General features: G+C 28.0%; 1 protein-coding gene across 1 annotated transcript; it reads right to left on the reverse strand.

Annotated features, from left to right (window-relative positions):
- Positions 1-1,337: 1,337 nt before the first annotated feature.
- LOC105364912 (lipase 3) lies at positions 1,338-5,449 on the reverse strand. Its single transcript, XM_011502945.1, has 6 exons — positions 5,282-5,449; positions 3,267-3,585; positions 2,779-2,893; positions 2,456-2,702; positions 2,105-2,354; positions 1,338-1,781 (listed from the first exon to the last, which is right to left on the reverse strand). The coding sequence occupies exons 1-6, from the start codon at positions 5,321-5,323 to the stop codon at positions 1,444-1,446; spliced, it is 1,311 nt and encodes a 436-aa protein (XP_011501247.1). The 5' UTR covers positions 5,324-5,449; the 3' UTR covers positions 1,338-1,443.
- Positions 5,450-19,688: the final 14,239 nt, after the last annotated feature.

Genomic DNA, 19,688 nt, shown 5'->3' on the forward strand with positions numbered 1-19,688 from the left:
ATGCATGCATGTATGTATGTATGTATGCATGCATGTATGTATGTATGTATGCATGCATGTATGTATGTATGTATGCATGCATGTATGTATGTATGTATGCATGCATGTATGTATGTATGTATGCATGCATGTATGTATGTATGTATGCATGCATGTATGTATGTATGTATGCATGCATGTATGTATGTATGTATGCATGCATGTATGTATGTATGTATGCATGCATGTATGTATGTATGTATGCATGCATGTATGTATGTATGTATGCATGCATGTATGTATGTATGTATGCATGCATGTATGTATGTATGTATGCATGCATGTATGTATGTATGTATGCATGCATGTATGTATGTATGTATGCATGCATGTATGTATGTATGTATGCATGCATGTATGTATGTATGTATGCATGCATGTATGTATGTATGTATGCATGCATGTATGTATGTATGTATGCATGCATGTATGTATGTATGTATGCATGCATGTATGTATGTATGTATGCATGCATGTATGTATGTATGTATGCATGCATGTATGTATGTATGTATGTATGCATGTATTATTGATTTTCTGAGTATCATTATCATGCAATACATTTAAATGTAAGCAAATGTAAGCGCAAACGCAGACGCTCCATTATCCTCTGCACAAATTAATTCAAAAATAAATTTGATATTGTTCTTAATTTCACTTCAAATTTCCAAACACTTTTTAATCTTCGGCTGTAAACGCTTGAAATCCAATCAATCTCTCTATTTCTTTGACACATCTCTTTTTCTTCTTCTCTTACAGACCATGAATGTAGTATAAACACGTACAGAAACGAATGACCTCGATTTTCTTGCTGTTCAAGTAACGAGAGATTTAAGCTCATCCTTTTGCGATCTCGCATCCGTTCTCGATTATTATTGTTAGCAATTAGAAATTTTCTCTTATAATACTGAAAAATGCTGATTCGACGAACGGAATATAAAATTATCGTATTCATTTATTATTGTTGTTTTATTGCAATATCTCTTATGATATGCAAAAATTTAACTAGTAAATCTTATCAGTAATATACATAAAACATAACAACAATTGTCTTCTTTCTTTTTTTTTAATTATTATAAATATATAAAAGAAAATTTGCATTTCGAAATTAAAAATATCTATTATTTTACTTTCTTTTAAATGCAGGCAGACTAAAATCTTGACAGATTAGCGTTTAATCTAAGCGAAAAATCGAACAGACGTTTGAGATATTTCAAGATGTTATCATATATATATATATAATTTTTTTTTTTTATTTTTCTTTTTGTTTTAATTTAATTTAATTTAATTTAATTTAATTTAATTTAATTTAATTCAATTTAATTAAATTAGAGTCTTTTCAAGTTCCGTAAAATACTCTATTTAATTGACCATGATTCTTCTATTAAAGATTACACGCAAATTTCACTGTACATGTGTAAAATTCGTCATGGAAGAGCTTTCACTCATTTGTATTTTCTTTATGAAATCAATGATATGAGTGTAGAGAAGTGTCCTCGCGTCTCTGCCCCAGAGGTAGTCAATATGATTAAATTTTGAATATTCAATTTTATGCTTCAGAACAACGTTGGGAAACTTCTCAATGAGCCTTTGGACATCAGCTGGATCCGTGAGGAAGTCATTTTCACTGTAAAACACTGCAACAGGAACTTTAACCCGCTCCAAACAGTACTTTGGAGGCTGCGTACTTCCGTAAAGCTTTAAATTTTTTGAAGTGCCGTAATCAAATTTTCGGAATGAATCTATATTATTAAACAAAAACAAAAAAAAAACAAAAAAAAAAAGGAAAAAAAGGGGAAAAAAAATTTAATCTTTACCATGGACTATTGAATTTTCATTCATTAATATGGATCTTCAAGCTTCAAAATATTAAAGTACACTTTAATTATTTAGGAATGTAATAATAATAATAATAATAGGTTAACAAAGAAAAAATAAAATAAAATAAGAATAAAATTACATTTACAATATAAAATAATTTTATCCTATTTATTTTCATTTAATCCATTTATACATATTGTGAAGCCTATAACTATGTAACATTAACGATCAATTAAAAACTTACCAGAAAGAATAATTTGACTGAAGTGTATGATTTGTTTGGCAGACGAACCACCAGGAAAATGACCAAATATAAGGGGCAACATAGACTTATCCAACTGATTACTACCAAAGCCAGCGATTAAATAAAACCAACAACTGTAAAAGCTTTTGGTTAGCGCACCAGGAGTATTTCGAATTAATGTTCCCAAAGCTTTAGCTTGTAACCTATTTCTTGGAAACCATTGATGTATATTACAGTAAACTGATCCCCACTGAAAAAAAAAATAAGATAAAAAGAAAGAAAAAAAATCATTAAGTTTAGTAAATAATAAAGAACGGAACCTGAGAAAGATAAAGAATAAAGTAAGCTTACTTCCATGAGAATGTAGAATCTGACGATAAATTTAATCAATGGACTGCGTTGATTAGTAAGGAATGCAACCGGAGCCATGCTCACCATTCCTTTAATTTTATCATTATACTCTGGTCTCTCACTGCACATTACATAAAAAGTAGTCGTCCCTTGACTATAACCAATATAATGTAAACTCGTTTGATGAGTTTTATCTAGTATGTAGTCTATCATTGCTGGTAAATCATAATACCCTATTTCATGCCAGCTAAAACACAAATTTTCACTATTAAATTATAACCAAGTTACACAATTAATTTAATTCGCTTAATTAATCATCAAACCTGAAATCCCAAAACTCCCTATCTCTCGTTGTATATTGTTTATGACACTGGGAATACGTATTTCCCCTAACATTTGCTAACCACACGTCAAATCCGCAGTCGCATAGTACGTAAGCTGAAAAAGCAGTTTGCAAGATATTAGTCTATTCACACAAATAACAATATATAGAATCATATTAGCTTAATATAAATTTAACCGATATTATAATTATATTGTAATTGTAATATTATTCGTTTGACTACAATACGGCTGAAGTGGATGTAAAATTAAAAATTCGAGGATAAAAATATTCTTAAGGTATTCTTAAATTATTTATTATTAAAAAAAAAATTTTAATTAATATTTGTGAATTTGATTGATCTTTTTATCATATTACTATGTAAGAGAAAAATAATATTGTTTTCAATTCCTATTTGATAACAGCGAGAATGTCAAATTTGTTGCCCTTCAGGATGAATAAATGAAAGAGCTGATTCTGAATAATCACCAAGAGCTTTCTGCGGTCCAAGTAGTACCCAGTCTGCTGAGCTCGATAACAACCCATGGTTCACTAATATAGGTGGTTTAATTTTAACATTTGACTCGTCTTTGGCCTGCAAAGCTAATGCTCCCGATAGTATTGACGACTCGTTGGAGTCTGTTTTTGATAATTCAGGTATCTTGTCGTCGCATGGTTCTGTGCAACTTTTTTTTGAATTTCTAGCCTGAGTCTTTCTCAATACTCTATGTAGTTCCAGTCTATATCCATCTTCGGTCCAAACGTGATGAGTCTCAGCAATATATCCGTGTTTTGTTATCAATTCAGGCTGTAAACAAATTTCCAAATATCATTTAATGCGATTAATTAAATCAATCATTGTTATTGATAAATAAATCATTTTAGAAACATCAATTTATAATTAGATATATTATTTGTAAATTATTTTTCAGCAAAGTGATTGATAAATCGTGTTAACGGGGATATTGTAAAGTGTCAGTTTTTAAAATATAAAGTAAACAAAGCTTGATAAATTTTGTAATAAGATTAGGTCTTGTGTACTTTAATCTTGGCTTTAATGTAAATTTCAAATGAATTTTAATTCAGATGAATGTCAGAGTAATATTAAGATTAAACTTATATTTCATTTAATATGTTGGCATTTTGAATGAAATTTTTTTAAAAATCAATTGTTCGATGAATCGATATAACATTTCAATAATCGATGGTTCGCAATCACTTTACATTATCTATCCACTAATATTAAATATCGAAGATTATAAAAGGTAATAGATAATTAAGTGACAAATTACTAAAATGGGTAGGTTAGTGGGAGAAGGAGAAGGAGGAGGAGGGTGGAGGAGGTAGGGGGATGAGGAGGAGAAAATTTTTTTTTTTTCAAACAAAATATCATATTTAATTTCGAGTTGAGTATTGTTTTGAATGTAATAATGTAAGGAGGTAATGATACGAGGATGATGAAATGTTTATTTATTTATTTATTTATTTGCTTTTTCTCATCGTGAAGTAATATATATAATTAATGTGCTTCCGAGGCTCATTATGCTCAAAGCTATTAGTATAATGATAATGATAAATCAATTTGATCGTACATATTTTTATTGGAAATCGTCGCCTCTGGCTGAAAACGTACTCTAAGACTATCTTAAGCTTACAATAGAAAAATCGAAAACAGCGAAATATCTAAAACGTATAAGAAGTGTACGCGTGGAGAGCTTTAAAGTACCTTTTCATATAAACTATTTATACTGGAAAGTACTATTCATAAACATCCTAATAATAGCGCTAACGCGGTTGATTGTTAAATGGCGAGGGATTAGTTGTTAATACAAGTAAATGTCGCGCAACAAGTCTTAAATCGATCGTTTCGTCAAAGTTGAGCTAATGTATATATATATATATATATATATATATATAATGATGCAAAGTCTTAGCTCTGTGATTAAGCGCCAAAGTAAAAATAGACATGACGTCATGAGCTTAATAGAAAAGCGTTAAGCAGGGCAGATCCTCCGACGTATTGTCAAGAGGATGCGATTGACTTTAGCTCGAAAAATCATGAGAAATCATACGAAAACGATAAAACAACCCATGACGTTTATTCATGGATTTATTCGTGCACTAGGTGTTTCTTGCACATGACAACGATTCATTCGCTAAAAGCTGATCAATAAAACTTGGAAATGGAGGAGGAACGCGCGAGCTGCGTGGCTCTATTGCAAGATCCAATGTGTACATCCCGTACACGGGATTATTAACCGCGACTGATCAATGTCACACGGCGTGCAATGTCGAATGCAAAGCATCATAACAATGAATAGCCAGTGGTCTGGCCCAGAGTCGGCAAGGGGATCATCATAAGCGAGTGTCCGACGGGTGACGGTGGTGGCCGTGGCCGATGGCGGGGCGGGTTGCGGAGGGAGAGAGAGAGAGAGGGAGCAGGGCTGAAATCGAGTGGGTGTTGGTGCTGGGTCGAGGGATCTCGTGGATCATGGGAGACTCACCGTCGTCATGTGAACCTCATCGTGGTTGTCTTCGCTCATCATACGTCGCACTGGCCGCTCGCTGTCCTGTAGCTTTTGGTCGCAAGCGACGTCGGGACAAATCCTACGCAGGAGCCTCGTCTCTCGGTCAGGACGCGCGTTGATCGCCCCCTGTATTATTTGCAGCTACTGCTACTGCTAATGTTGATGTTGATGTTGATGTTGATGTTGATGTTGATGTTGATGTTGCGATTGCCGTTACCGTTGCGGTTGCCGTTGCAGTTATCGTCGCTGTCGTTACTGTTGCTGTTGCTGCCGCTGCTGCTGCCGCTGCTAACGTCTAATGCTAATGCTATTGTCGATGCCGATGCTGATGCTCGCGCGCGGGAATTCCTTCGTCGTTGTTTGCGCGCGCGCACGCGTTTCTACCTTTGTAACAAAACGGACTTTCCTTTTTGCTAGCCACAGGCCAAGTTTCTCTCGAAAGCGTTGCTGCGAGACAGTGTGCAATCCATGCCAATGGGCAAAAACGCGAGAGAAACGGTATACATATATACATATATATATATATATATATATATATATATAGTTATTTTATTATATTGTATATTACATCTGAATGAGGCAATGAGATAGTGAGAGAGTGAAAGGATTAATAGGGCAGAAAGGGAGAGCAAGAGGAGAATTGCATTGGCGGGTGGGTAAACAGGGAGAGAGCGACGATCAGGACGATGACAGAAGATCAAGGAGCACACAAGTCGTTGGTATCGTTTAAAATTTTGACAGACGCGTGAGCACGAGAACCACACGACTCACTCGAGGCTTTATGACAACACTGAGCGGTCGAACCTCGAGTTAACAGCATCTAAGCCTCACGAGTGCACCAGCTGGTCTCTAAGGTGGGGGCAATCGAGTAGTCTCTGTCTCTGTTCGTCTCTCTGTCTGTCTGTCTCTCTCTCTCTCTCTCTCTCTCTCTCTCTTTGCTTCAACCTACGTCCCTCTCCTACGCCAAGTATCCAGAGCGTTCCGGGCGCTTAGTTTACATATGCAGAGGCACAGCCAAGTGTATAACCTATGCGGTCAACACGCACGCCGCGCAGCACACTTTCAACATTTTTCCATTGGCGCTGTATGTCAGCACATAATGGGTGTGCGTCTCGAACAAAGAAGCCGATTGGGCAGAGTATGACGCGATCCTAGAATACACGTGCTTGTGTAAACGTGTCTTTTTGCCTCTCGACGCTCCACGCGACTCCGTGTACGTGCGCGCTCGCTTCTATTATGACATATGCGTATTGTATACCCTCTGTCTTCCGTTTGCTCGAATGCTCGAATGTGTTTAAGCAATTAAAAAATGGATGGAATGAGAGCGCGGAATTGCGACGGCCGCGCGGGCACGGCAATGCGAGCGATGCCGGGGGAGGGGAGGAAAACTCACACCGACGCCGTGCGAGCACGCGCGCACGGCAATGCGAGGGCGGCCGAAGAGGAGCACGGGAGGGGAGGAGGAGAAGGAGGAGGAGAAGGAGAGAGATACGTTGCGTGAGGCCGCGATTGGTTTTTGTCTTTGTTTCGCTCAGTAGCTGCTCGCATATCGACGTCCTTGCCAATGTTCGTTGGTGTGCTGTGGAACACGGCCGTGGCACGTACACAGGCGTGCAAGCGCGTGCGCGCGACGTTGGGGACGAGAGACGAGCCTCCAGTCTTATTTTATAAGTACGTCTCTGTTCTTTCTCGTCGGCTATTAAAAACATGTTTGGTAGCCGAATTATAGGCACTATTCATAGCTCGTCGTGATCGGGTCGACGAGAGGTAAATGACTAAGGCGACGGGGGCAGCCGCAACGACGGGGGACGCGCAGTACGGGGAACGTCGAAAGAAACAGAATAACTGCCGAGAAAATTATTGACGATGCCACGTGGCGTTACGGTGCTGCCTCTTATTTGCCATAGGCTTGGTTATTAATGGATAGGATATTTTATTATTATTATTATTATTATTTATAAGTGAAAAATATTTCAAGCCGCTCACTTTGTGATACTTTTTTTTTTTCTTCTTTTTTTTCTTTTTTTTGTATTTACTATTCACGCAGCTTCACGCACACGAAGAGCTCTACAATGGATACATCGAGCTGATATTTACTTTGGTTTATTTGAATAAAGAAAAGACAATGTAATGCCGGAATAGATGAATCGTACCACTAAAGATTTAATCTGGTATTTAACCTCCGTCGGACTTAACACTCGAAGCGGATATAACTTATTAGAATATAATTAAGTGATTGTTAGTATGTTGTTTGGTAAAACTCCCTGGTGGTTCGTTCGAATGACGCGTAATATAATGTTTTCCCAGTTGAATTGGAAATATTTAATTTATTATATGATATGTAAATTACTATTACAAGCTGACAAATATTCGGACAATTAAAAAAAAAAAAAAAGTAAAGAAAAAAGCTAAATCGTATATCAATAGTCCGTGTTTATTAGCTATTTGGCGAAAATTATTTTTTCACAAATTAACGTGCGAATGAGCATTTTCTTGAAAGGAAATAAAATATTAATTTAGTTCGTTGAACGGTCGTTGAAATTCCTATAGCCTTAATTGTATCTTAATTTATGTAAAAGCAGGAAAAAAGCTTAACTAACTTTATTTAATTAGCCAATATGGCTGAATATAGCTCCACGTTATAACTGATTTTGACTTTTAAAATAAAATAAATAATTAATCAGATTTTCATAAAAATGTAACTATTTTGTAAATATTAATATTTAAACGACATTCTTTCATTTTGCCGTCGCTTAACGCTTAACACAAAATAGACATTCTGAAAATCTCGAGAAACAATATGAGCTTTATTAAAATATAATATTGACTTATGTAACGACATTTATGAAGATAATATAAGTTTTATCTGACACGTTTTATATATAGGTAAGCTGGATTGTCATTATTTGAAGATATAGATTTGCATAAGCATCATCGTTTCTAAGATTACGAATAACGTAAATATGGTGTCGATAAACGAATTTACTTCACCGTCCGTCCGTCCGTCCGTAAAGTTCCTTCACTACATACATCTTACCAATTTATTATATAAAAGCACATTTCACTTACTTCAACGATAGCTCATTAAGAAATCTCACTTGTATTTGGAAATAATCCCTGTGAATTTTTTCCCTTTCTTTTATTTATAAATTTATTCTAATTTATCGTATATTATAAAAACGATACGAATTTCCGTTGAAGATTATAATCGGCAAATTTAATAAAATTGCCATTTTACAAATAATTTATACGAATTTTGTAATTATTATTAGTATATGAATAAGCAGTTCAAATAGTTGAAATAGTGATTTTACTTAATAAAAGTCAAGCATTTAAAAATATCTTAAATTATCTTTTATAACAAACAGCTTTACATTAATCAATACGCGCTGAAGTCAAATGCTTTTTAATCGGTAATTTAGGAAATAATTGGTTTTAATGTATCTTCCATTGACTTATTATAATTATTGAAATAATAAAATGCTCGTGTGATAGTTGCAATAAATTGGAATGGAGTTTTTAAATAATTTTTTAATAAATAAATAAATAAATAAATTAATAAATACGAATACAGTTAATTTTGTTTTCAAAATTTTTGACAATAAATAAAAATGAAGTAATTAAATGAATACTTTTTATTGGAAAAGTTCTCATTCATCTATAAATATATTTATATATTTTCCACTATCTATTAAGAAACGCACATGGGTATTCAAAGTTTCATATATGCTTAGATTACATCATATTTTGAAAGTTTATGAATCACTTAATTTTCATTGGAAAATCTTATGTTTTAAAATATCTTAAACTCAAACGTATTATATTTAATTATATTCACCATTTATATCATATTATGTTATGGAAAAATAACATTTAAAAAAAAAAATAATAAATAAATAATAATAATAAAAATAATAATAAAAAATAAAAAAAACATCGTCTATTATAATATAAAATCATGTTACTTTATTAAACTATATTGCGTATAAAAAATATTTTAATATCAATATTTCTTTTTTAATTAATATTTAATAATAATAGATTAATTTTGATGATGTAGCATATATAATTAGATGTAAATTATGTAACAATAATACTATTTGTAAGTTGTGGGTTTACGATATATTAATAAGTTAAAGTATTTTTAATCACATTAATGCGTTAATAATGTTAATAATGCTTATTTGTTTAATGTAAATAATATAATATTTTCAATTAAATTATTGATAGGGAACGTAGAGCTATATTCAAAATTGAATTTATGAAAAATTATTTAAAATCTTCAATTAAGATTAGATAAGATACATAAAATAATCACAATTATTACGAAAGTATTCGTTACAATTTGTTATAATAATAGCATACATTACAAAGCAGAAAATCAATCAGTAAAAATGTAATACTTATGTGATGCAATTGTATGCACGCATTATAAAATACAAAGAGAAAAACTCGTATGAATACATTAAAATATAAAATTAAAACAAAGAAATGTTGTTGTGGAGAGTAAGAAACGTTGAAATTATAGATGATAATGTAATATGGACAATAGGGCTGGACTATTGTGAGCCGTATTTTTCCACTAATCACACATTCGAATTTATTGTTACATTTTTCAGACTGTAAATGTTTGTAATGAAATATATCATGCAATGCCCTAATAATCTAATCTTTTTATAAGTACGAATGTGGCTTAATTATCATAATAATTGTGATAAGTCACAAGTACGATGAAACATGAAATACACTATGCAAATGAAATTAAATGTACTTTTGAAAAACGAAAATAAAGAAAAAACCAAATAAAAATTCTTGTTATTTTCTTTACAATTATTGTGGACAATATTCTTTAATAAATATAATGTCACTTAATTTTCACAGCAATATTCATATTAGAAAATCATCATAAGCAAATACATATCGTTAATTATCTCTTCTTATCGGAGAACAAGTTCATTGTGCCATTTGCTCACAAAGAATTCAAAGTTAAATTCTAACCAAAAACTGAAACTTCTAATTTGTATTAAAAAAAATCAAACGTTAATATAGCATTAGTTGGAAAATAATTAAAATAAGTTTTGACAAGACATAACGTTTTTTTTTTGTTTTTTTTTTTCTTTTTTTCCTTCTTTTTTTTTTCATTTAAATTTATAATATACATTTTTATAATAATACACTTTTGTATATAAATCGACGTATATATGAATTAATGGGTATTGGCTTGATATATGAAAGGGGCTAATGTATTATAGAAGGAATATGTAATGGCGTAGGGTGAATTACAGGTTTTCGATAAGGAGAATAATAAGTTAAAAATTAAGTTTTGTTAAAAATTTAATTTCGAAAATAAATTGCAAAGTTAAATATAAAATTTTTATAATTCTTATTTCATGCTCTAACGCTGTATTTAAAAGCATCTTATAGATGATAAAGAACGACTACTAGAATAAGTAATATCATTATACAGTAGTGAATGTGTTGCTCAAAACACTTTTAATCAAGGAAACGAAAGTAATATAAATATTATAGGAAATAAATAACATTAGATTAAGCAGAAAAATAATGGACAAAATGTAGCAAACCGTATTTTAGAGCCCAAATAATTTTCTATTTACTAAATTTTTCATCATTAAGCTGCCAAGAGATATAAATTAAATTTAATAAAATTAATTTTGAAGATGAACAATTTATAAAACATGCCTTTTCTATTTATAACGCAATTTCTAATATACGTTCGCGTATTCGTGCATAAGCTCTGCTTCCATTTGTTTATTTATTCTTAGGAAAACCGGTTGTGCAAATCTGTTCCGTGCAGTCACACTTTATAAAACGCACGCTATGACGAGTTCGAGATTTCGAGTAATGTTTTTGAGCGTACAAGCGTCATTGAAAAACATGTTGAATGTAGTGGAAACGCTTGCGACGTACGTTCTCTCGGACTTGTTTATTTTCATTCTTCTCGAATGTGCGCATAGCTAAGACTTATCACGAATGATTCTCTACGAAAATGTTTTTGTCGTATCTATCTTACTTTACGCCATTTCTTTCAAAATTAACTTTTTACTCCTCGTCACTTCTCTATGAACACTGTTGACCACTCTCGAGCTGTGGAAATTCCGATGGTATGTAAGATAAATTAATAAAAATCAAGATGAGAGTGTGTCGTATTTTTTTGGTTTTCTTTTGTTTTGTTTTGTTTTGTTTTGTTTTGTATTGTTTTGTTTTTTTTTTTGTTTAAGGGGTAAGTAGAGATGATGTTTTTAAGTATCGATTGAAATGTAAATTGTAAATTGTGCTTGTACCATTGCAACTTATTCTTCACTCTTAGACTTTATCCAGTCGATCTTTATCGTATCTATATTTGTAAATTTTAATCCAAACATTGTTTTTACTTGTGAAGTAATAATTATGTTATTATTGAAAATATTCAGAAATATAGTTCTTGTTCAATAATAGCTTATCTATTACAACTTTCAAAATAATTTTTTAATTTCAATAATTAAACTTGCAAATTCATTTTCTCTAATTATAATCACGAAAAATTCCATTATCTTACTTTTAATGAATGTAAATTCTAAACATTTTATACATTTTTTTATTAAATTTTATTTCTGTAATTGTATAATTGTAATTCATCAAGATTTTATGCTTAAAATAATAAATAACATTTTTATATAATGTAATATTTGTTTCAATTTTATTTTATATTCGATATAAATTAGAATATAAAGTGTCAATATTTTTTTAACTGACAAAACTTACCATAGATCGCTAAATACATGCCAATATACATTCTTGATGCTTTTCGTTCAAACTATGAATTATTGACTACTATACTTTACCTTTAAAATGCTGACAATTCAAAAATCTATTTATAGTACATTTTTATTCAAAACAAAGTCCTCCAAGGCGAATTACAGCATTTACCATTGCAATAAGCTTAAAATCTCTTCATAGAATTTAATTTCAAAGAAAATAATGACAACAGCTATAACTTGTAATATAGTTATATATAAATATTCAAATTATATGTCTAATTATATAAGTACATATTTTAAATATTTCTCAAATTTGTATTAAACGCAATGTATCATTTAACTATGTTGCAATAAATTAGTCAAAACTTTATAAAAGGTTTTCAATAATTCATTTGAAATTATATATTATTTCCGACTAATATAGCAATTTGAAATTAAAAATTAACACTTTATCCTTATAAATGCATCTCTAATTTTAATGAGTATAATAATTTATATTGTAGCGACAAATCACGTTAAAGAAAGTTTATATTTTGATTAAAATTTTAAATCAACAGCTAAAGTTAACTATTCAACGCTAATATATAATTGCATATCATAAGTAAATTTAACTCAAACTACACTATTATTATAATTGAAATTGAATAATAATTAAAAATTATATGTAATAATAGCTTTTGTACAAATACAATAGATATATACAATAAACATATATAATAGATAAATAAAATATAAGCAAATATATTTTCAATATTTAATTAATAAAAATAATTTTATATTGAAAAATCTAATGTAGAGCCTTAAAAAGATTGCCAAATTTTACGTGTAATTGCAGTTTCAGTTATAAATTATATATATATATATATATATATATATGCATGTATATATTTGTGTATGTTACATGCCCACACCCACATAATACACACACACAAACAAACAAACACAAGCACATTTAGTTCTTTTTCAATTTATTAATTTATAAGAATAAAATATATTAATATTTTGCCTTATTTTGTGTAATACACATTTTGAACATTTATTTTAATTAATTCAAAAAGTTTTGAATTACATGTTTGTTATTAAAAATTAAAACACTTTTTCCTCTATTATTTCTTTTTATCAATACGAAGTGCACTTTCAAGTTTGTTATTTAATTGTAACTATATAATTGGATATATTGTAAACTTTTTAGTTTTAATTATAAATTTCTTATAAGATTTATGTTATCTTGTTTTTGTTAAGTTGAACGGAACGTTTGTATGTTATAAACATCTTTATTTTACAAGTCTATAAAATATTGGATATTATTTAATTTACATTGTAATTGAAATAATGTGCTGATGTAATAAAAACATTATTTAGGTATAATTTTTTCCTATATACTTTTTGAGATTTTTTCTATCTTCGACATTTGAATTCGTTTACTCCATTAAAAACGCTATTAGTCATTTTTGGTTCATATAGCGGTGATCTAATCATTATCTTTTAGGAATTATATAATTATTTATCATTTATTTTTAAATTTACGTATTTAACTAATTGTTAAAGAATTATTGTCTTTAAATAGTGATTTCTTTATTATTTTTTACTAAGCGAAGTCGACAATTAAAAACTTAATCCAACTCACATGTGGACACCGTTTTTTTCTTCAAACTAATATTTATTAATATTAATTAATAATTAATATTAATAAAACTAATTGTTAAATAATATAGTAATACATTATTGTATTTGAATCTATCGGAAATTTTCATTACTGATGAAAATTATTTTCTATTTGTATTCTACCACTGGAAATATCATTAAAAATTACATTGATTTAATTACCTTTTATCGCCACTTTTATATATAAACAAATACATTATTTATTTTTTTGGAATAATATAAACTCAAAAATTTTAAAGAATTAATTTAATATTTTCTAAAATATTAATTTTAGGCTTAATCCCTAATCTTTAATTGAAATTATTATTACATAAAATATATATTAATTGGTAATATGATAATATTATTAATATTGCTTCTTATACCTGAGCATTTATTTTTAATTTCGTTTCTTTTTCTACTTCCATTTTTTCTACATAATTAAAATTTATAAATTCTTCTTCGAAAAATAGACTGTTTTTATTTTAATTTAGTTTTTATAGATGTTATTTAGTATAGCAAAATAGTTTTTAAGTAATTATGTATACGAGTATGTTATCGTTAAAAATCTAATCTTTACTAATATATATTTACAATTATTTATGTACGTATAATTTATTCTTATTAATTTAGAATATTAATATGAAACGCGATTACTATTTTATTCTGATTGCTAATACTCACGAGCATAAAATTAAATCGATTCTTGTTATCTTGAAATTTTTCATTTAAACACATTTAAATCATTTATATTTTTTTATTAAGTTATCATTTTAGATTATTTTGTATATTTATTGGAATTATTTATTATATTTATTTTTCAGCCACTATAAATATGGTATTTATTTGTTCATATCACCTGTGACTCATTGTTTTTGGATTATTCCATAAGATATAATCAAAGATTTTAATGTTTGACTTTTACTTTTTAATCTTTGAACATTCTTTATATTAGATATTTATACGATATTTTATATAATGTAAATAATATATTCATACAATACTATTTCTTCATTTATTAATATCAATTACATGACCTATCCAACGAATTATATGCATACGTTAATTATAGAATAAATTATCATATCAATTATTATATTATTTGTTAACTATGACTCAATGCGAGTTATTGTTCGATTATCAAAATTAAGCAGTACAAAGCACTGCTGATATTTGGATAGTTTCCGTTTTAACTAACACGAAAATATTCCATATCAATCCATAAAGTATAATAGCAATACATAGTTGCATAAGCGCTCACACATAGAGTGAGAGAGATAAATTAATCAGCAATAATAACGAATAAACGTTAGTACTGATTAAAATATACTTTAAATAAGATTTTGTTAGAATAAGTGTTAGATTTAAAAAGTACGAGATTGTTATATCAACGTCTGTATTTAAATTCATGTGAATGGTGTAGAAATACATAAAGGTCCAAACAATATAGATTTTCAAGCTACATTGAATTATATATAAGTTAAAATTGAATTAAATTAATAACAAATAAAATTAGTGCATGTAGTAAATGAAAATATTATTTTAATAAGCTATTATTTATTTATGAATGTTATATTTAATGTAATAGAATCTAACAACTTTTTTATAGATCAGCATTTAAAAAAGTAAATTACTAAAATATTACTAAAATAAAATTACTTTATTTATTTTTAAATTATAAAATTTATAAAGTTATTAGGTGTAAGTGTAATTATATTAACAATGATAATGAACTAAACAATTTTTAACTTTATTTATTAAACGAACTAAAATGATAATTGTTAATTTACAATATGAAAATGATTAATAAAGAACTTCTTACGAAATATGTAAATATGTATAAAACAGATTCTTTCAGAATTTTTTTTTTTTTTTTTTTTTTTTTTTTTTTTTTTTTACCGCGTCTATTGAATGGTTATTTACCGCGTCTATTGAATGACATGATTTTATGTTTTACATCAGTTTTTATCTGAATTAATTTTACCCTCAGATTATAGATTATATACTTTATCGATATAAAATCATTAAATTTACTGTTAATCTGGACCAGGTATTTGTATTACTATTTCTCTGGAATTTTATAGTTTTTATAAAACGTATTAAATTTTATCGTATTTATTAAAAAAATTACAAGTTTTTATTTTATTAACATCCATATTCGGTAGTTTAAAAATATTATTACCGATCTATATTGCGGATTTACCGTATGAACGTAAACATTAAAATAATTACCCACTCTATATATTTTATGTAACAAATAAATACAAAAATTTTTAAATTCATACAAAAATTATTATCTATCGTTATACCATAATGTACCATCAAAATTTAATAAGAAAAATAATTAGCAAAACTAATAAGTTTATTAACATTTGTGTATTTTTTATTTTTATATACAGTAACGAATCCATGGTAATTGTTATATTTGAAATAAATATTTTAATTCTTTACCTTAATACATCTTTGACTTATTGAATATTGAAAAACGAAAAGCAAAATAAAAAAAAAATGCTTGAAAATTAATTACTTAACATTATTTTTCAGTTATGTTTGTTAAAAGCTTTGTACGATAATGTACATTTATCTATATACGATATTTTTTCTGTATATTAAAGCTCGATATATTTGGTTAAATTCTTAATTGTCAATGAAGAAGCACTATATAGAGGAAAATTCAATTGTGAAAATAAAGTTAATTAAATGACATCGAATTATAAGCATAAGTAAAATTATACATTATAGTGTTTAATATGGATGTTGCAAACCTAGGAAATGAAAACATTTTATTAACTATATTCGACAGTTTTCTCTATTTTATTCAATTAAAAAAACGTATAAATAACTTTTGCATTCAATATTATTAATTATTAATTAATATTGATAAAAAATTTATATTTATTTCTTTTATTAATTTAATTTATTTTTATCCATATTATAAATTACGTTTTTTAAAATCGTAAAACATTTTACTTAACGATTGTCTGCTAATAATTGTACACAGACATAAAAAAATATTTGATCGATTAACGAATTTAAAAATTAAAAAATATATTGCAAAATTATAGTAATGATAAATATCGTTTTGTTATTACTAAAGCTAAAGTGGTGAAATTTAATTAAATTAAGTTAAAAAAATTTCTAAACATATTTAATTTAATTTAATTAGGAATATTAACGTATTGATGAAGAACAATTATAAAGTGAACATAATCAAAAGTTTCGTGATGTCACAATAATATTGTGTAAACTAAATTACGAAGAAAAATGTTATCGATACCCTCGTGGTAGCGGTTAACGTAACGAAAAGAATGTAGATTCAAATGTAAAAATAATTTGAAGAAAGATAAATAATTAATAGTGAGGCAATGATAGATTTGAGAAGGTATTGAAGGAACAAAAAAGGTAATAATATTTTTTCTTTAAGTATGTTTTCCTAATGTGCGCTAGAGATGTACAAACAGAATTACATTATTTTCAGCTATTTCAAGAGCCTTGGCAACTTGTAATTTAAATGTACTTGTAACTTAAATTTGAGTGTGAAAGTCGATATTGGTGGAATTGATACCTTGTTATTTAATATATTTATATATATATATATATATATATATATATATATATGCATGGGATACGGCGCGTTGGAAAAGTTTCATATAATTACTTAATAAATTATAATCGTATTAAGATCAAGTACATTATGAGATCTAAATTTAAAAAACAGGGGGGGGGGGGAATTAAATTGAATCAATTGAAAAGGTAATGAAGCGAAAAGGAAACGAAGGGAAAAGTTTATAAAATCGCGAAGAGAATGACAAATAGGCTATTTCTTTCGACTCTGAATTGTTTATGGTAATTTATTATACATACAGATTTTAATTAGTTGTAGAAATAGTTAATTTCAATTTGTAAATTTAAATTATATAAAGTTCAAAAAGTAAGTATCACGCAACGGTATGTCATTAATAATAAATTATTAATAATACATGATAAAACGCGTTTACTATAATATAAATGTTATACGAATGTTCAATAATAGTAAAACCATTGATTAATATTTTATTAATTGTTTAATAAATCAAAGATTTAATTAAGCTATTGTTGTCATTATTTCATGTTGGGAACCAACACAAAAATTCGCGTTACCAAGAGTAAGGAACACATCTCACACATTTATTATTTAAGATTATTTCGTCATTATTAGGTTTTCATTAAAATTATTTAATCGAAAATACATGAATTTCAATTGAATTAAAATTTTTTCGTTGAATGAATCATGTACAAGTTATTTTATTGAGTATTTATTCAATTTGAAACGTCAAGTAAATTAAAATTGAAAATAATAATTACGAAATTGAGCATTAAATAGAATATAATTTGAATGAAAATTATAATATGTGATTAATTGAAAATGGAAAAACGAAAAATTTTAATTTATTAAAGATGAAAATATTTGAATGTAATGAAAAAATCTTAAAAGTCACATACAATGGTTACGATATTTCGTCACACTAATATTAAAATTTTTAAAGAATTTCGAAAACTTGAGTAACATATAGAAATGTGTCACATTCTACATTAAGCGGTAAATTTGATGTCTAATGGAAGAAGTATCTTCGGTACATTAAATGTAGTTTTTAAAAAAAAATTTTGAAACGATTTTGATAAGAGTTATTTATGTTATGTAAAGAAATAAAATAATATTATTTATTTGAAAAGTTAAACGAGTTATAATTTCATTAAAATAATACTGAAGTGGTTAATAGCCATTTGATAATTATGACATCTATCATTATTTCTAATTATTAGAGTTAACAAATAATTAACAGTATATTTTATTTTGAAACGATTAAAATTTTTACAACCTCTTTTTTTGTTTTGTTCATATTTCTTTGAACGAATAATTTATTATTAAACTATGAAAAGTTATTAAATATTCGTAAAACAGTAATTAATAAAAAGCAAAAATATCTATTTATTGTTTGCATTCTTCTTTATAAGAATAAGAACGAAAACAAAATAAAAATGACAGAGCAAGTGGAGAAAAATTATAAAGATTATTTATCGGCATAAGTCATGTAGATTTAACAGAATTAACAATTACGAATATAATTTCAGTTCACAAGTGGTCGAAATTGTAGCAATAATGATGATTGTGATACGAATAGCGCAAATAAAATATAAAAACAGATTACCATATGTACGCGTGCGCGCGTGTATTGATAGGCCAGAAAGCTACAAAGCCGCGTAGAAAGAAATTCACATGCGTAGTTGTGCTCGCTTTCGTCGCAATAGCAATGAAATACAACCTAGAAGGGGGTCACTCCCTAACTTGCCTTCTATCTCTTATCATTTGTACGGATTGCGAGGAAACAACGAAGACATCAGTCATCATTTTAATCGCTACTTTGATAATGTCCCCACGCTCTCAATAAGACTATACCTACACATATGCGCATTAATTGGGAAATTCTGTCGTATTCAGTTTGTCAAAGATGAATTAAAGAAAGGAACAGCGAAGTATGTAGTTAGACTTTTGGAGTACTTGTGTGCGTCTGTCTGTGGGTGCGTGCGCACGCGCGGGTAAGAGCACATATTGTTCTCTATGGATTAGAGTTTAAATCATTATGTTAATATACAAATATTAGTAGTTGAAATTGCCTTTATTGAGACCTTAATTATTATTATCAATAAAATGTTTCAAAGTTGTACAATATTATGTGTTGTTCGATTATCTTGGGGTCGACTTCCATGCGAATAAATGAAAAAGTTTCGGATTATTGGATTCCAATTAACGTTTTAAACGTAGAAAAAGATTGTTTTTTTAACTATAAAAAATAATTGATAATAGATTTTTTTTTATTTGTATCATAAGAAATCAAATTTTTTAACGATATTTGACTAAAATTATATATATATATATATATATATATTGTATTTATAAAACTATTCACGAATAGTTGAAAATGAATTGATTCTTTTTCAGA

The sequence above is a fragment of the Ceratosolen solmsi genome, unplaced genomic scaffold (genome assembly GCF_000503995.2).
Source record: "Ceratosolen solmsi marchali unplaced genomic scaffold, CerSol_1.0 scaffold61, whole genome shotgun sequence".
In the NCBI taxonomy this organism is placed as follows: Eukaryota; Metazoa; Arthropoda; class Insecta; order Hymenoptera; family Agaonidae; genus Ceratosolen; species Ceratosolen solmsi.

Excerpts from the sequence above, each read along its gene's own strand:
- LOC105364912 (XM_011502945.1), bottom strand. The coding sequence starts at position 5,323 with ATGATGAGCGAAGACAACCACGATGAGGTTCACATGACGACG. Across the intron at positions 2,894-3,266 it reads TGGACCGCAGAAAGCTCTTG|CTTACGTACTATGCGACTGC; the intron begins GTGATTATTCAG and ends CTGCTTTTTCAG. Across the intron at positions 2,703-2,778 it reads AGGGAGTTTTGGGATTTCAG|CTGGCATGAAATAGGGTATT; the intron begins GTTTGATGATTA and ends TTTGTGTTTTAG.